At 36.4% G+C, this 19,868-nt stretch overlaps 1 protein-coding gene across 1 annotated transcript in view; it reads right to left on the bottom strand.

The window, feature by feature from the left end:
* Positions 1 to 25: 25 nt before the first annotated feature.
* LOC137647095 (dynein axonemal heavy chain 2-like) overlaps positions 26 to 19,868 on the bottom strand; it is a 42,337-nt gene continuing 22,494 nt past the window's right edge. Inside the window, exons 11-19 of the mRNA XM_068380319.1 lie at positions 19,515 to 19,703; positions 18,971 to 19,136; positions 17,006 to 17,152; positions 15,873 to 16,087; positions 14,988 to 15,105; positions 9,689 to 13,528; positions 4,318 to 9,428; positions 1,219 to 3,404; positions 26 to 358 (exon numbers count right to left, since the gene is read on the bottom strand). Coding sequence (XP_068236420.1) covers positions 231 to 358; positions 1,219 to 3,404; positions 4,318 to 9,428; positions 9,689 to 13,528; positions 14,988 to 15,105; positions 15,873 to 16,087; positions 17,006 to 17,152; positions 18,971 to 19,136; positions 19,515 to 19,703 — 12,100 coding nt within the window. The 3' untranslated portion in view covers positions 26 to 230. The remainder of the gene's footprint in view (positions 359 to 1,218; positions 3,405 to 4,317; positions 9,429 to 9,688; positions 13,529 to 14,987; positions 15,106 to 15,872; positions 16,088 to 17,005; positions 17,153 to 18,970; positions 19,137 to 19,514; positions 19,704 to 19,868) is intronic.

Below are 19,868 nucleotides of genomic sequence, written 5' to 3'. Positions count from 1 at the left end.
ATATTGTAATAAATATAAGCCCCTCAATTAACATACAAAGTAATTTGGGAATAAGATATACTCTGAAACAAAAACTATAAGAACTCCAATCAAAAGTAAAGAAAAGTTCTAAATCTAATTACTGGTTGAAGTAAAAGTTAATACACAGATCAATTTTGTCTTCATCTGGTGTAGTTCTTCCCTCAGCCATCTTTGAAATTGCAATGTTGTCTGAAACGTTGCTTTTCCCCTCACGAGGCAACAAGACGGACTCCTCTCATGAGACAGGTGTGCGAAGTAATGGCGGGTGACAGGGGCAGGTACGCCCAAAACAGGGGTGTGGACAGGTCGCCGTTGACATAAACGGGTGATCTGTAAGCTGAAATCAAGGAGGACATGTGATGAATAACATATATATTATTATTTATCACTATTATTATTATTATCATTATTACTTGCTAAGCTACAACCCTGGTTGGAAAAGCAGGATGCTATAAGCCCAGGGGCTCTAACAGGGAAAATAGCCCAGTGAAGAATGGAAACAAGAAAAAAAAATATTCTAAGATAAATAACATTAAAATCAATATTTTCTTTATAAACTGTATAAATTTTAACAAAAGAAGAGGAAGAGAAATAAGGTAGAATATTGTGCCCGACTGTACCCTCAAGCAAGAGAACTCTAACCCAAGACAGTGGAAGACCATGGTATAGAGGCTATGTATATATATATATATATATATATATATATATATATATATATATATATATATATATATATATATATATGTGTGTGTGTGTGTGTGTGTGTGTGTGTGTGGAGAGAGAGAGAGAGAGAGAGAGATGAGTTTATAACAAATAGATAGATAAATGAAGGGCGGTAGAAATGAATGGAAAGGATAAACTAAGAAAATCATGCTGAATAGAGATTTTTTAATTTCTGAAATTTGGCCAAAATGTCTTACAAATTTGCAATAATTAATTCATTAACTATTGAATTTGAAACATTTCACCCTAAGCAATAAGTATCCTACTTTGTTTCGATAAAAGTTCTTCAAAACTTGCTTCATTAGATACAGGAAAGTGTAAGGTCTTACAGGGGTGAGTAATGACTCATATTTTGAAAATATTAACAGTTAGATCTATGTGAAAAGATTTATAAAATTCAAAATCATAATAATCTCTGACAAGTATTAACGACTAAAGCTATTTTGTCAGTCATCTTAGGACTTAGTTACTCACATCTGCCTGGTTTCTTCAATAGCTTTTTCACTCTTCCATCAAACTGCATGATACTGAGGTCGAGAAAGGAGGTGAAAGGAGTGGCAGCTGCAAGTTCTTCTGTAGTGATGAGTTCCGCCTTTGCGTCCCATGACGCCCCGCACAGAGCTAAGCACTCCATGAGGAGGGTAGCGTTGTCCTCGTCGTCGTCTCCGGCTGTCTTAGTCTCTAGGTCAACCCCTTTCTGGCCAAGTCCGGACCAGAGGTCTCTAGTGACGACTGCAACCTCAATGTTGTCTCCTCTTACTTCTCCCCAGACATGCCGGACAAATGCTGACCAAGCAGCTGCAGGTTCACGCAGAAGACCAAGTCTGATACTTCGTAGAGGTGGAGGACAATTGATAAGTTTCAGAAGATAGTGGCCTTTGACTGAAAATCTTTGAATTTTTGCCTCAATGTCCCTTATTTGATCAACTTCATGATTTTTCTCTAGAATGTTTGGAATATTATCTTCAAGGATGTCTAATATGGAATTGGGATTTGCATTCACTTTCAGCTTTGAAACCAGGGCATGGGCTGCCTTTAAATAACAGTCAAGATCATATTTTATGATTGACTGAAGGGAACCCTGTATAGTTTTTGAAGTAATTTTCTTGATCTTATTTAGTCCAAAAATCTTTACCCAGTCTTCTTTCGGCAGGGTTGGCAATTGTTTTTTATCATCACTAATTTTGTACATGGAAATGTTGATGCTTTTGGCTTCATCTCTTTGACTCTCAAAAATAAGAGTTGGAGCAACACAAGTAAGGGAAACATTCTGAGCCAGGTATATATAGCCTAATTGGGTAAGATGATCTTCCATTGAGTGTGATTTTGGCACCGTATAATGTGTAAGTGCTGAGACTCTTCCAGGGACATTCATAATTGCTTCAGGAGACAAATAAACCTGCAAAAGCTGAGACAGAATTTCATAACTGTTTTCTGTTAGTGCACCTGTGAGATAGATGTCAGCCAACTGAGGTATCAATAAAGGAAGAAGGTTGTTTTCCAGTGTCTGATTTTCTGTGATTATGGTTCGGAGAGCATTTTCTGCTTCTTCCCACTGTGCATCACCTAGGGTTTGAGCAAGGGGAGAGCTCTCGTCCTCAAGAAACTGCCGAGTTACAAACCCAATGTGGAACATGGCAAGACTCAAAAGACACCACTTACTCCACTCACTTATATATGAAGCCAGTCGATTTTCTCCAGCAAGTTCGTAAAGATGAATGATAGATTCTTTGACTGTAGTGGGCAAGCCAAGGTAAATTTTATGACATGAAGCCATGAGGGTGTTGGGTAAATGGTCATCACTTTCCATATACAACCATACCTGGAATCTTTTATTGGCATCATTCACGAACTTTTCTTTTAATAATCTGTTCAGATATTCTGCACAAGACTGATCGGCTTTGTTCTTTTTCAAAAGAAGCCAGTACCCTTTTTCTGCACATTTTCTCATCATCAGATTGAGATATGGTTCCCTACCTTGACCCACAGATAAGATATTAACAGCGTCTGGATTTGTTGTTAACACAGGATGGCAAAGAGGCTGAATTTGTCTCAAGAGATGTTCTGCATCTAATGGTGCTGAACTGTAGATTATGATCGGCTCAGTAGCACTACCTTTAGCAGCAACGGAGAGGAGTGCTTTGGCAGTCGTCTGGGTAGTTTCTTGCTTCAGAACTTTAGTAGCATAGAGCATAGCTGCTTCATCTAACCTGTCTGGTCGAAGGCAATTTATGAGAATGAGTTTTGCAACTCCACGCACTTGCTTGTCTAAACCTTTGGGGAACGACCCGGTTTCTGGTTGCTCTGTAATATACCAGACTCTCCATAAATCTTTGTGAGTTGTTATATGATTTATGACATCACAGAATGGTTTGATCTTAGAAAGTTCTAAAAGCTGAGCCCATTGAGCATCAGTTAGCCATTCAGGTCGGGTTTTCTCAGAATCCATCTCGCATATCAGTTTTGATATCTCAGAATTATGTTTTGATTTGCTCCCAGGCTTAAGAAGTTGAGGAACAGAATCTGATTCTTTAGTAAGCATCGAGTAGAGAAGGGAGCAAAACTTTGGATTTGTAAGGGAAATGTGGCATTCATACCATGTAGCTAATATCAGGCCAATGGTTACAACTGTTATATCGCTGACTTGCTGTTGAATGTGCCTGAAATGATAGGGAAATTTTTTATATCATTTGCATTAAGATCTGTAATTCTAAAAGTTATTTGAACCTTAAAGTTAAAACATTCATAATTTTCAAAGTATAAGAATGACAAGCCTCCTTGTATAAAAATAATCATTTTTATCTTTAAGTAAGACCTAACCGAGTCATTTTGAGACTCATAAACCTGACCCAAAGGATAATTGTCCTTAGGCCAAATGAGAGATGAAAGTTGCAGCAAATTGAACTTGAAGAGTTAGACAGCTAGCTGGGAAGGGAACATGGGGAATGGAGGGGATGCAGCTGTGGGTTGCAGGGACTAGAAATAATCTTTACTATCAACAATGGTATCAAATGGAAATCTACCCTATGTGGAGTACGGTCAAATACAATCCCATAGGTGAAACTAGTGTTGTTTGTTTCTGCAATGCAAAAGAAATGACCAGTGAGTCTGTGGTCATTTGATTCTGACTACAAATATCTGAAATAGCTCATAATCATCAAAAGAAATTCAGACATTGCACAAGAACTAAATGCAAAAACTTTCACTTGTTAATTAGTTCAATGATTCAATGGAGGCAACACAGTTTTTGCAATTAAATAAACATCATGAAAGTCTATTGTGGTTTGCATATGCTGAAGTTTCCAAGTGCAGGATAATTAGAATTAAAAGAATTTATAAGACATTAGCTATATATAAAAATCATTTAAACATAATCGGGTTCCTCATAGAATATATTTTTTCAACAATTATTTCTAATACCTTAGGGAAACGACGGAAATATGACAAATATATATTATTCAATTAGTAATAGTTCAAAAGGAAAAAGCTGACTACATCAAGTTATCCATCACTGAAAAGTAGGTAACTCCAGATTCATCAAGAAAAGTATACATCATACTAAGTAATACATACCTATAAAATGCCTGAAGCATCTTCATAACTGTATTGGAGCCAAGCATTTTACCCCATGGACTAGAAAAAGATTGTGGAGACATGTCACCAATAATGAGTTGACTGAAAGCATTGACTCCAATCACTAATGAAGGATGTACCTCAGGGAGACGTTCAACAAGGAGGTACAAGCTCGTCAGAAGTCCTGCTGTTTTCCTATATGTATTATTGCCTTCTGTTGCAGTATCTAAAGTTCTCCGGAGGTCATGACATCTCTTTTTAGTTTCATTTGCTTTGCCACAAGTTGCTTGGAGCATTTCCATCAATGTGCTTTCCTCAAGAACATCATCATCAAAACGTGACATCAATTCACGTATGGTGGCTTCATGCTCAGCCAGAAGGTTTTGCTTCTCAAGTAAATCCCATTCGCTTCTCTTTAGGGTTTCAAATAGATCTGGCTGACAATGTGCAGCAACTCTAAAGGTTAAGAGTTTCATAAGACCTTCTTGCTGACTTTGCATGTTAACGGTGTTTACTAATGTCTTAATATTATTGTCCAGGTTAACTTCTCTACTTCGTAGGATGATGATAAATCTAAAATTCTGATGCACCTCAAGCATCTTTTCACCAACTTTCATCAAACGTTTACTCTCCTCAGGTAGCACAACATATTCCATTTCAAGAATTTGCAAGATACTCATAGGAAGATCTAATTCCTCCTGAATAAGTAAAGCTGTATTACCTTTCACCATCGTTTGCTCCATATCATGCATGTAATCGTTATCAAGGTCAATTTCTGTTACAATCCCCCAGTTACGAATCCAGCTTTCCATGACGGAATGTGGGTCCAGAATTAACTGCGGAAGGTTTGAGTTATAGATTATGGCTGCATTCTCCAGGGAAAAAGCATCATGAGGCAAACCTTCTTCGTGCCACCTCACCTGTAGCTCAAGAGGAGCTAAAACATCCATAACATCTTTATCTTCTGTGTGAAAAATGCATAGATCATCCATTTTCTTTTGCCAGTCTTTCATAACACCTTGTCTTTCACAATGCAGAAAGTTTCCCATATAAGTAACGTAAGCTGAAGCTAAAACTGCATCGCCAAATATATTTCTTAGTTTCACACTACAATGGGATAATGCTTCCTCCCACTGGATCTTATCTTCACCCAGCTGAGTCATCACTTTTTGTGCAAGCTGTATCCTTCCTTCTAAGACTTTCATTTCCTCTTCTGCTACTTCTAAATTTTGCTCTTTTTCCTTAAGCTGTGCCATAAGAACCTCATGTTCAATTCCAAAGCCCGAGAGATCTTCCTCATACTTTGCAATGACTTCTTCTGTGGCATCTATATCTCTGGAAATTATGTCTGCCTGAACCTTTAGTGGATGATAATCTTTATACACTCTAACATATTTCTCAAATGTGTGTAACCAGTTCAAAAATGTTGCTGCAGTGTACGATTCTTCTGTTATTTTTTCAAAATCTAATTCTTCCATTTTCAGATAATATTGGATTCTAACTAAAACTTTTTCATCCGTCTCTTCAACAGGAATTTTCCTAATGGATGAGATAAAATTAAGACCATTCGCCATTTGCTTCTTTGCCTCATTCCATGATGGATCTAAACCAAGAGTTGTCAACACGGCATCAAAAATCAGTTCAAGACCTTGGGATGGCCTTCCCAGCCCCTTCAAACCCTCTAACTCTGCTTTTGTTATTCTGTCCAGCTTTCGATGGATAGCTTTCATTTCCAATTTCGGAGCTGCCAGGTCTCGACTAATAAGCTCTTTAATTCTCTGTGCCTCATCTTTTTGTCTTTTTAATAGAGCTGCATTTTTGTTCAGATCTTTTTGCAGTCTTCCCTGTTCAGATTTGATGTTCCGCATCTTCAAAACTACGCTTCCACATGACTGTTGGATGTAAGTGACCTGAGCCCTTTGTTCTTCTAATTGTCGTGAAAGTTCTGTGACTCTCCTTTGAGTTTCTTCAAACTTCTGAATGCTAACCTTCAGTTTTTCTTTTTCTGCTATTATGTTACCATGGAGCTTATCATGAACTACCAAAAACAGCTTGAGGAACTCTAAAAACCTTGCTGATGGGTTCCATTCTCTGTTTGAAATGTGACTATGTATGTAAGACATTATTTCCGAAACACACTGCATTTTTATATCCGATATTGATTTGCCTAATGTTTCTGAAAGTATCTGTTTTGCTATTGTCTGAAGTTCCGTGGTATTCCATTCCTGGAAGTAATCAACTGTAAAAAAACAAGAAGCAGCTGGAATATACCTAAAGATTTCATATGCTTCTTTCATAGAAGGAACAGATAACATTATTCTTAAATTAGTCTCACGACCTTCAGCCTTTTCATTGTTCAGCTCATCAACAAGCATAGAATTCAAGAAGGATATATTTTCTAAGTTTTCCAAAATATTCCAGTCAATAACTACAATAACAGGGATACCCATCTGCAAGTCTTCCAGGATCTTAACTATCTTTTCTTTCGGTTCTGATGCAGTGCCTGTTATATCATGAATCTTATAACCTGCCATTATGGCCACTAAACGTGCGCATGTCTTTTTACCACAACCTTCACGACCAACCAAAACCAAATTACCTCCTATATTATCCAATGCTATGGAAGATCTCTGAATAGTTGAATGTAACCTCAAATCTAAACCTCCAATAACTCTTGCTATGTGAACTGCATGGTGGACCAGGCTTTCATGCAAGGCAAAATTTTGGTTCTGACCCATAAATTCTTGACCTCTTTTGAGTAATATGGAATTAACTTTTTCTAAAGAGACATCTGTGTAAAGCTCCTCTTCATTTCCAAGTCTTGTTAGTAAAAATGTCTCTGCTTTTGGACGCACAGAATCCAGCTCGACACATAGATATTCTGTTAAAACATCATTCAGGAGCTTATCAAATTCATTTTGAGAAAGTATGTATGAATCTTGAAATACTCTGTAACTTTCATGAGAGAGATGCTTCAGAAAATTATCCCTATCTTGTGTCGCAACATCGGCCAACTGAAGCCCTTTCAAAATCGATACGATTTGTCGAGGATGATGTAGCAGGGAAAGATGATCGCCCAATCTTACTTTTGTCATTTCTCCCATTCGCTCGTAAAGATGGATTATTCCTTCAGCTATGACGGTCTTCATGCACTTCACATCTTGCTCAAAGTGACCAAGCATTTGATCAAATAATCCACTGAATATGATTTCCAATTCACCTGTCTGGCAAGGTGGCAGTGTTAGCACATGGAAAACCTCTGACCAATAGATCTCGACATTTTCACTAATAATTTGTGATTTTTCATTAACCTTATCACTTTCCTTTGTCTGATTGGAAAAAAGATAGCAAATTTCTGGAATCATCAGGAATGACTTAGATTCATGACAATATATTTTTCTTTGATTTTTCGTAAATTTAACAGTTTCAAGTATTTCTAGCAAGCTCACTTCATCATTACTGCACTGAAGGTCATCAATCAAAAAGTGGACCTTTGACTTTCTACTAGCAAGTATATCTTTCCCATGTTTGCTAAGATTATTCAATATAGTGTCTTGAATATCCTTTGGTTTAGTAGAGGCTGTGTAGCTGTCAAACACAGCATGCCGGAACTCATCTGATGTTTGCTTCAACACATTAAGTATTGTTGACTTTCCTGATCCTGGATCACCTTTCAGAAGAACTGGAATGCCTTGATTCAACAATCTTTGTGCTACTTTAGAATATTTGATTATCCTGTCTGTGAAAATTATGTTTGATTTAAGAAGAGGATTGGTTAAAGTCAAATGATCCATCTCAGAAGACAATTTCCACCAAGGAGCAAAATTACCTGTGCTAGTGTCAACATAATAGTCATATATGCCACCCTCAGGGACATTTTCAATCATCCTTGTGACAACCTCTTTAAATTCATCAGCCTCTGAAGGAGAAATATTTGCACCAAAAGACCAGATTATGCTAAAGATAAATGCTGGAGTAAGTTTTGCCACCCAATCATCAGTATCCTCTTCAACTAAATCGGTATCTAAGAGCGAGCGAAGAATTGCAACAAATGCCTTAGCTTTCATAATCATGCTTGATTTTGTTATGGTATCGGGCTTCAGCATCTTGATGAAATTCGGAAGGTTCTTTTTTACGAGAGTCTGCAATGCTCTTGAGATCCAGTCATTGGTAATTGTACAGAGCCAACTTTGTATTATGTCCTCCCAAAGATTGGGTTGATCCTGAAAATATATGCTATAACACTGAGTGAGTTCAAAAGAAGAGAGTTGAGTAATGTCTCCAGAAATTTCAATAATGATTTTCATGTTGAGTGGAATTGAAGTTCGATTAGAACTCCCACTAAGGAAACTATTGTCTGTCGGATGAAAATGCAGAAAAAAGTCTTTCAGCCAATGATGTTTAGATGGTCCTTCCAGAACAACCCAATTTTCAATGGGTGTATTAGATCTAAGACATTTCCTTATCAAATGGGGGAAATATCCTTCCTCTGCTTTACCTACAATGTCTTTAAACGGCCCATAGAAATTATCATGCTCTACCGCAAGGGGATTGAGGACCTCTATTTTGGTAGCTTTATAATTTGGGTTTCCTTGTTTATTCAAAGTATTGTAGGCACTTTCCAACATTCTCAGAGATGTCGATTTTCCAGATTTAGAGCTACCATAAAGAATAATCTTCTGATTCTTGGCAATAACATCGTGAAGCTGAAGGATTTTATCGATATAACTGTCTTTCAGAACCAAATTATTTTCCTCCATTATTTTTACTAGAGTGTCCCTCAGTGTATCATTAACATAGGGTGCAGCATCAAAGTCAGGGAATAATTGTTCAAATACTTCTTGGAAGATCGGAATGTCATTCTTTCTCAGTTGAGGAGTGATGTATTCCTTCAAGGCAACTGGGACAGTGTCTATCTCATCAATTTCTGGCTGCCTTTTCATGACATCCTTAGCAAAAGCGACCACACCAGCTGCTCCTTTGATTTCAAGTTGCCTTCTGTGAACTTGAGGCAAGGACGTAGAAAGCGTCTGGAGGGCGTGACTCAGCTTCTGTGACAGAACCTTGTATTCCTTGAACCCTTCAACCAACATAAAGCATTCAGTGATTACCTGTGGAGTAATGCATACTGTGAGATGGGAGCAGCATGGTTTGATTCAAGTCATCACGTCTGTAGCCCCACAAATAGAAATTTTGCTAGTTTTTATATCAAATTTCAAAACAATGTTACATTTAGAAAACAGAATATCTTCCACCAATAAAAAACAGAAAGTTACAACGTCACAGCCTCATTTATAATGCCCAAGCGTTAAATATTTCAACTCTAAATTGTTAGCAAGCTCAGAGTTAATAAACAAAAATTATCCTTTACCTGCAAATTAGGAGTAAATATCAGTGCTGGCTTGAATGTCTCTCTTAGTGTGTCCATCATCTCACGGGAAGAAGACTGTTTAGAATCCAGTTCCATTAAAACTGCGGAGAGTGGAGACACCAATACCTGAACTCCCTCTAGTAACTTGATAGGCTGCTGCTGCAATTTTGTTGTTTTTGCCGGTGTCTTGACAGCCATGGCTGCCGTTGTGCTCTTTTGGATATTCTGTATGACCTGTATCACCTCACTCACGACAGGCACAACAGCTGCATCTAACCTATTGGCATTTTCCAAAAATAGCCAGCTGTGAGATGAACAAGTACCAAGTAATGAGCGAACAAGCAAGGCTGAAGTTAATGAAGCAGTACAAGAGATAGTTACGAGATGACGCCCAAGCAAGTGTGCCATTGTTTTCACAGCATCAGTTTTGCCACAGCCACTAACCCCAAAAACACCTAACGATGCACCCTTGTTTAAAACTTTGGCCATATCAGTGAGAGACGTCAGCAAAGAGGGAGTCAATACAGCAAATGACCATAACCCCTGGTATTCCCATGAATACATCATTTCAGATGTTCCAAAATGGACCAGAAGATTATCGGTGTCCTTTTCTGCTGTGTGCCATATCAACATCTCACTCTCATTTGTGAAACCTTTACGGCTCTCTGATATCTCATTTAGGAAGTCCCTTATCTGCAGAAGATTCAAGTAAAATAAGCGGAACTTCTCACGTAGTAGTTTGGATAAATTTCCTTGCAAGCAGCCATCTAACCTCTGCTGTGAATCTTTAATTCTTTTCTTAAATGGTTGTAACTGGTCTGCATTCATATGACCTTTAAACTTAGCTAATGCACGGCTCATATCTGTTGTCCAGTTAGTCATAAATGCTAGTGATGCAACCTGAAGAGGCCATAATTTCAGAATTTCATCAATCCTAATTCCAACTGATTTTATACTGTTTCTACATTGCTTTGTATTTTCTCTTAACGTAGCCTCTATGCCCGCTGATAGATTTTGAAGCCATGTATCAAATGGTCCTAGCATAGGAACATAAGAATTAAGCTCCAAAAATTCTCCTTCCTTTGAAAAAATCCCAATGATTTCCATTGCTCCAATTTGGCTATTTTTCTCTTGTTTTATCTTTGCTACATTTGTGAAAAGCTTTGGTAGAAATGGCTTTGCAAATTCACCATCAAGAATAGTAGAAACAGCAGCCATGAGATCATCATCAGAAAGTAGCCACAAGCGAAAATACTGCTCTCTTCGATCTTGTAAATAGGGCTGAATTAGTTTAGGAATATTGTCAAAACCTTTTGACACTAAAGTAACTTCTTCAACCAGATCGTGTTGTATTACAATAGGCTGAATAAAATGCTCAGAAACCATTGCTGATGTTAGGTTGCGCCATCTTTCATCGAGCGAGTCAAATATTGCAGTGGCATTAAGCAAATGATACCTCACATCTGGGACGTGAAAGAAAGGTTCTAGTGTGGCCCACTTTCTCTGCAACTCTTCAACTCCTTCCAGAAAGGATACCATTGATGAAAGTGTTGACTGTATATTTTCTATTTCCTCTAAATATGGTTTAGCATGAAATGAAGCTGAAACAGTTTGCAGCCTTGTGTTCAATTCAATGATTGTCGAATTAGCCTCACTAGTTGACTGAATAACTGAAATACCCATTGATACTATAGGTTTTAGATTCACAGTGATTTGAGACGCAAGGATTTCTATTTCCTGAATATCAGCTACTATCTTAGTTTCCTCAGAAGCATCAACTAAAATGTCCGTGATTTCTTTCTCATAAGATGTTAGATTAATCTTTTGAAGGTAACCCAAAGTAAAATCTTCCGAGTCTTTATCAAATTCTGTTTTCACTATTAACTGGATTCTTGACCAGTGATGAGGTTTCAAATTTGCATTCTGTAAGTTTAGAGTAAGTGGAACCAGTAGTTTGCATAATTCAATATGGCTCAAAACTTCTTCATTTATCTCCCAAGATATTTCTCCTGATTTTGTTTGTTCATCTAATTCCAGAGCCGCATATGGTTTTATACTCCTAATTTTCTGTCCATAAACAGATAAAGTCTCCTGGAGGGTAACAACGCTTACTTCCCAGACCACAATACTAGACCAAGATTCCCAAGTATTCTGCCACTCTTTCAGTAAACACCAAATCTTTTCTGCTGCAATGAGGTCATGCTTGAAAGCTGGTAATTCATAAAAGTCAACTAATGGCATTGATAGCATATCTAGATATTCATTAATATCCATCTTAGCTGCCACTTCTTCTGTCATCTTCTGTAACTTATCTATGGCTGTTTTAGCTTCTTCAAAACTTTTATCTGCTCGCACCGGCAAATTCTGAAGGAAACTATGCCTCAGCTCCTCCACTTCTTCCAAAACTATTTCAGCACGATCATTATACTTCTTTCTGTAGCCATCTAGAACAGAATTCAAATCCAATATTTTATTAGTTAAAGCTCCTTCGACTTTGCTCCATTCGCTTTCAAGATCTGCAAGACGGCTATCAATATCACAAGGGACAGAATAATGATAGCGCTTTAAAACAGTGAATTGTTCTCGCACAGGCTGAAATTCTTTCTTGTATAACTCCAACTGTTGTCTTGCTTTGTCACACTCATCAGCTGCAGATAGGAGAGATGGTATATCCTCAGGATTGCTTTTTAATAGTGATTTTGTTCTCTCTCCATATTGATACAAATCTGCCAATCTGTCAGAGGCTATCTTGAAGAGATTGTCTTCAAACTCTTGTATCCAGGACTTACATAGAGATATAATCTGTTTCTTCAGTTTCTTGCAATCAACACTAAATGTACCAACTTTTATGAATTCATCTTTGCCCTCAATTTCATTCAGCTTATTCTGGAATGATATGATATCTGTTTCAAACACTTCAACACTGTTTGCCTGTTTCAGGTATTGCTCAAAGAACTTATTCCGGTCAATTTCCCAAATGTCTCTGTATATTTGCCATTCTTCCAGCTTTGCTTTCAGCATGTCAACTTGGATTTTAAATTCCTCAGCTAGCTTTTTTTGTAGCTTATTGCATAAGTCGTCTTTCAAGCAAAGAGAGTGGATATGCTCTTTTGATTTATCAGCAGTAAATTTTCTGAGCAAACAGGGTATTTTGCTTAGACTTTTGGCAAAATCCTTTGAAAGAGATGTTACTATGTTTAGTACAACAAAGACTGATGGATTGCAGACAATATTCTTCTCCTTCAAAGAAGTAGAAATCTGGAAAACAGGAGGTAGTTGATCCATGGGACAGCTCCTAGACCCCATTAACATACCCTCGAAAGTCAGTAAAGACTTCCTTAATATCTCTCTTTGACATTCAAGGAACATCTGGTCTAATCTCTGGATGTAAGCGATCCATGCTTCTTGGGCCCGCTTTACGGTCTTGTTGACAAGCTGACCATGCAGAGTCTCAAGCTCTTCCTCCATGCTAAAAAAGGCGCTGATAACACTTCCAAGAGTGGTTTCCCTTTGATTTACAATGTCTTCAATAAAAGCATCGCCTATGTAAACAGTCTCATCTTCCTTATAGTAAAGGATGTAGTCCTTGATTTTATCCAGATCGTTAGCAATAGCCTGATTGATACCGAGGTAGTGCGACACTTGCTCCTGAATGTTTTTGACGATAGTTTTACACTTTGCCAGAAGGAGGGAGCACTGGTCTTGCTGTGTCCAGTTGATGAAAGAGAGACCTGGATAAAAGTTCTTGATAATCATTTGAATCTGGCCTTCAAACATCTGAGCTTCGTCTCTTGATAATCTTGACATGAGATTGTTGAAGTCATCTGTGCATTCAGTGATCTGAAAGATAGGTAGATAGATAGATAAATAGATAGTCTGTTAATTAAAATCAATATAAACTTTTTATCCTTAATAGTCAAGTACCTCTAAGATATTGTGAATCTATATGCAACGACTGTAGGTACAGTAATCTTATAATATAAAACTAAATCAAACAATGAGTTAAACTCAGCAATCATGGATATAAAGCATATAATGAGTAATACGGTGGTGATAAAGTATTATAAATATATTCTTAATAAAATATTATAAATATATTCTTATTCTACATATAATCCGACCATCTAAATGAACGCAGCATCGATGTGAAAGCTAAGAATAAAGTTACAGAATTTTAAATGGGCAACCAAATTTTACATATTCGATTTTTGCTAAAAAAAGGACTTAATCCATATAAGTTTCATTCAATAAAGAATCAACTGATATTGATGCTTTTGAATCACATGATAGGTTTATTATCACGTAGCAAAGTCTATCAACGTTTTTAGTGCCCGCAATCATCTACTGTATGAACTAGGAGGAAAACATAAAAATAAAAGTGGATTTAAATTCTCCTATTCTATATCTTGTCTACATAGTGCACAGTTTGCATCATGTTTGCTAGCCCCAAAGATATAGCCTACTGCCCACCAGTCTACCAGGCTGTAAATAGATACCAGAGTCTACAAGGGTCTACAAAAAAGGTGGAGACAAGTTGAGAGACTAGAAAGCTTTATCTATCGCGGCATAAACTCCAAAGGGATAAGTAGTAAACTGAATAATGAAAGGTATTTGTGGCTTGATATTTGCATGTATGAAAATCATGAGTGCTTGTGGTAAAACTCCCTCAAACAGCCAAGGGTTACAAAATTACCAATCGCTTAACTTGGCAATGGGTTGATTCCGATTTTAAGTACAAAATCTGGATTCGAGAAGTACATGTATAGTAGAGTCAGAATATAATCCTATCTCTCTCGATAGCCAGGGTGGCTAAATCAACTGGTACTTTTATTTCAACTCTGTGGCAAAGGTTCAATTCATTGCTGGGGCAAACGTATTTATCATAAAAAGAATTTCCCCTTGGGTCTGTGGTCCCGTGTCAGAGTAAATACGATATCAAAAGATATTTGCCGCTTGATGTTTGATATATATATATATATATATATATATATATATATATATATATATATATATATATATATATGTGTGTGTGTGTGTGTGTGTGTGTATACATATATATAATATATATGCAGTATATACACACACACACATATATATATACATACATATATATATATATATATATATATATATATATATATATATATACTGTATAATATATATGTATATATATATGTGTATATATATATATTTATATATGTATATATATATATATATATATATATATATATATACAGTGTATATATCATATATGTGTACAGTATATCTGTGTGCGTAGTCAAACACTACTCCGTCATACCTGCTTCTTGAGTTTTATAAGGCGTTCACTGTCGTTGAAAAGACTAGTCATGCTTTCAGGCACATCGAAGCCCATTGCTTTCCATGCTCTTGCTTCCTCCAGATTCTTGAAAAGCTGCCTGGAAAAGAAAGAAGGAAAGAAGATTTTTAAAAAAGGAAAAACATAAAAGGGATTGACCCTGATTGATTTCATCTATGCCATTCTGGAGTAAATGGGAGAATGTCAAGAGATCTACAGTCCTTTCACGATATATCTCTAAACCAATGATTCAGAATATGAACAAGGAAAGACTTAGAAAATGCCTGCTTCATAGGACTATATACTGTAGATGACAATAATGATCTGGATGGAGTGCCTTAATTTCATAGGATATTCCTTTATCATTGAGTATCTAAACTGTATGAGAAACTTGAATTAGCTAAATCTGTAGAGACACTCAAGTTACGATATGAAGACTAGACTACCGAGTTTTCTGTCAACTTAAAAAATGCTGAAAAGTCGAAATAGGCAAACTATTAAACTGCCAGTTATTTTTAAGGATATAACGAGTATACTAATTTGAACAAATGTGCTAACATAATCGTTATTGTGTTTGTATGAGATACGCGTGATTTCTTTATTAAATCCTTTAATTTCTTTGTGAGAATTGAAATTTTCCTGATCACCAAGGACTAAAGTTTTTTCATCTGCTGTTTTCATCATTAATGAACTACTACGGTATTTTCTCAAGAGGTTTATCACTCTATTTCAAACGTTTTACTAATAAGTAAGCAATATTTCTATACTCCTCACCCCAAAGACTAAACTGGTTCCTGCTACTTCCTACTTCCTAAAAGAACGGGATTGTTACAGTACTTTCTCGACATTCCTCAGGGCCTAACTCACTTGTCAAAGTTGTCCTGGAGATTCTGCACAGGCCCAGGCTTCCACCTGAAGATGGGTTCCAGAAGGCGCTTCGCAGGATGAGGTTCAAGGTGAGCGTTCCAGGCGGCATACATGTTAATGACGACCCCTCGTAGCAGGACAGCAGTACGACCCCATCTGAGGTAGATGCTGTCCAGCCTAGGATAGTATGGAAGCCACGACTGGTTCTTTAGAAGCTGTTGGTAGAGAGGGAGGAGGTTACTGGACCTTAGACCTATGAGCATTTAGAGGGCCAGTACACTACCCTATGATTACATAACAACTGAGAGAAAGAGAATCTTGAAACAAAATGTTTACTATTTTGTAATGGTGCGTTTATTCTTATATACTTAACATCTCCAAGGGTATGACTTTAATAGACTAGTGCTCCTTTAACAGAGTTAGAGCAATATATATATCAACAAAAGGGTATCAAGGTGAAATTACTGATCTACATTTCCTCCCCTTTAGTTATACTTATATCACAGGGTCTAAAGAAATACCTGATACCGTTTATAACAAAAAGCTTACATAACTAACGGATTCAATTCAATCACATTGCACTATGAGTGCAATGACTTTACATAATTATGCAGAAACACAGGTACAAGAGGAGGTAATAATAGAGAAATTGTTCAGCCAAAGCTACTCAAATAACAGCAAAAATGCTTATTTGAATGATAAGTTATAAGTAACTGAACAAGATATCTAATTAATGGGCAGAGAATTGCGATTAAACTTAACAGATATATTGAAGGGGGTATTTTTCTCCATAGGAGTAAGTTTTGACATAAATCAAATAAAAGTTAAAATGGTTTCCATAGTAACATCCTCAACTATAAGATGACATATTACAAGAATGAATAACTTAGAGGTGAGTTGCAGTTATGAACCCTGTGATAACCTTTAGCAAGACATTTTAAAGATTAGTTGGTTCGTCTTTAAAATACCTTGCAGTGATCATAGATACTGCTCATAACTACCTCGTAGCCTAGTAAATAAATAGTTACTTCAAACGAATATGTAAGTCTTATGTATATGCCTTTCAAAAAAAGAAAACGGAAAATTAAACGTGAACCTAAAAAATAAAGATAAATATATTTCATTCCACTCACATTGACTTCCTGTTCCAGCTTCCTCCGAGTGTCATTGGCCCACTTAGCCATTTTGGAGAAGTAGAAGCCCACGTTGCCGACCTTCATGGACCTGAAAACGTACTCCTTCTCCACCTCCTCGAAGTCGCGGTCGAAGAGATTCAGAATCTGAAATAATTGATTTTCAATCATATAAAAGTAATTTATGCCCAGAAACTGTCAAGTTGCGCTAAGTTTTGATAATACATGTAAGGTACCCTATCCTCTTAGTAATGCTAAGTAACTAGTTCCTGAAATTTGTCTACGGTCTGCTTTCCATATTATTTATTTCATTTTAACTATATTCATACACAGTGTATATATATATATATATATATATATATATATATATATATATATATATACACATATATATATATATATATATATATATATATATATATATATATATATATATATATATATATATATATATTGTGTTATTGTAAGATAAGATAATGTCTTATCGTACAGTTTGATATGATTATCAGTCCCATTATCTTTAGTAGTACAAATCGTAATTATTTGAAACCATTTGATTAAAAAAGCAAACGTGTCACGTTTCCATCTGAAGAATCCTAAGATTTTGAAGAAGTTATTAGGACATGGAGATGCGCTACTTTTTTTTTCTTTCTTTTTGAACTCTTAATTTGTCGATTTATGTACATTACCGAGACAACAACAATAGTTATTGACAACTGTTCTGCATCTATTGTGGTGTCATGCATCTAGATTTTCTTTTATAGAATACAATGTAATTTCCCAATATTATATGTATACTCTCTCTCTCTCTCTCTCTCTCTCTCTCTCTCTCTCTCTCTCTCTCTCTCTCTCTCTCTCTCTCTCAGGAAGAAAACAGTATTTTAAGGGAATGGTGGAAACTGGTACAAGCTTCATTCAATACCATTAATAACTAGAGGAGCACTCAGTAGAGTGCAGACCTCCGCCGCTGCAGCTTATTTCTCGACCTTTTGCTCGACCTTGACCTTTGACCTTAACATGTATTAGTTAGCGTGGGTTTTCATACACTCAAATATAAACCAATTTTGAAATCCGTATGACAACGATGTCTAAACTTATTGCTGCTTACGTGGACATTTTGCTTGGCCTTTGACCTTGACCTTCCAAAATTTAATAATTTCCAGCTTTTTATAAAAGTTAATCCCTGCAAGTTTTATTACTCTACGATTAAAATTATGGCCAGGATGCTTTGCAAATAAAAAATAAAACACATACGCACATAACAAACATACAAACATGGGCAAAAACATAACGTCCTTCCAACTTAGTTGGCGGAGGTAATGGCTAATATGGTTCAGTAGAATTGATTTCTTGCAATCACCAGGCTGAAATATATTATTATTATTATTATTATTATTATTATTATTATTATTATTATTATTATTATTATTATTATTATTAATTGCTAAGCTACAACCCTAGTTGGAAAAGCAGAATGTTATAAGCCCAGGGTTTCCAAAAAGGAAAATAGCCCAGTGAGGAAAGGAAACTAGGAAAAATTAGATATATTGAGAAAAATACATGAAAATACAGACCATAATTGGATTCTAGGTTATTTCAAAGATACAGTATATATCTGTTAGCTCCACTTGAATGCCATTTTTTTCTGAGAACCATAGTCTTAACTTTTCTCTGAGCAGCACAGCATCCATCAGATTAAATGCAAGGTATATAATCAAAATTCTTTTTTTTTTTTTGTTAATATAAGATAATGAAAATAGTTACTATTTTGCATTTACCATTTATACTTGTATCTGAGGATGGACCCGCTCTTGATTTAACAAGAGTCCAAAGACTATTTTACCTAGACACGTGTAACAGTACACTGCCTAAGCTTCTGATACTTTGTGAAGAAACTTATCTCCATATCTGTACAGGTTTGTAACAATTATATAACAGAAAAAAATAATCTTGATTCATATTCACATGATCTATCATGACGTAGAATACGGAGAAGAGCGACTTCCTGGCTGCGAGCGGTTTGAACACGTTCAGAACTCTGAGACCCTGAGCTACCGTTTCAACTGTCTGAACTGCAGCTACCATGACACACTGATACCTGCGCTCCACTTCTTCCATACTTTCACGAAATCTGAAAGCAAATAAACACCTTATCCAGCCGGATCAAAATAAATCTGCAGTGTAATTGATAGAATCGCATACCAGAACGGTTGCTACGTCTTCAAAACTTTGGTTAGATTGGAATATTCACGAGACCATTGCTCTAGGTGTTCATAATAATTATCTTACAAAATCAATACAGGTTTCAATGCATTTTGCAGAGTATTATTCTAATTATAATTTCCAACGACTTAGAAAATTCTTATTCAATTAAAGATGATCTAAAAAAAAAAAAGTTTTTTTTTTTTTCCACGTTGAAGCTAATGAAAGCTTTCCTTCCTAAAATCCTCCTAGAGAGTATGCCTACTGCCAAAAGTGTTGCTAGAGATTAAAATCCAGCTTAACTCACTTGTCAAAATGCCTCAGCCACTCCTTCGAAGTGAGATTGAAGACAAGCTGGCTCCTCCGAGAGATGGCTTTAAGGGCGTCCTCCAACACTCGATCAACTTGAGTCAGCTCTTCCTCCAGTAGCTCGCCCTCAGCGCCACCGTCACCTGCACCTGATGCTTTCACTGACATGGACCCACTTTCACCATGTCTAAGAAGAGTCAAAGAATGCCATTAACGGTGCAAAATCATCAATGAAATTTCCCTTAGCCTTTTTAAAGTCATGGTGTGGTCACAGCGAAAATATGTGGACATGACTCTGGCTGTAAATGATGGTGAAAATATTTCAAGAGATTTGAAGTATTTTAAGTTTAAT

This window comes from Palaemon carinicauda, chromosome 9, assembly GCF_036898095.1.
Source record: "Palaemon carinicauda isolate YSFRI2023 chromosome 9, ASM3689809v2, whole genome shotgun sequence".
NCBI lineage: Eukaryota > Metazoa > Arthropoda > Malacostraca > Decapoda > Palaemonidae > Palaemon > Palaemon carinicauda.
This window is presented reverse-complemented; position numbering and strand designations above follow the sequence as displayed.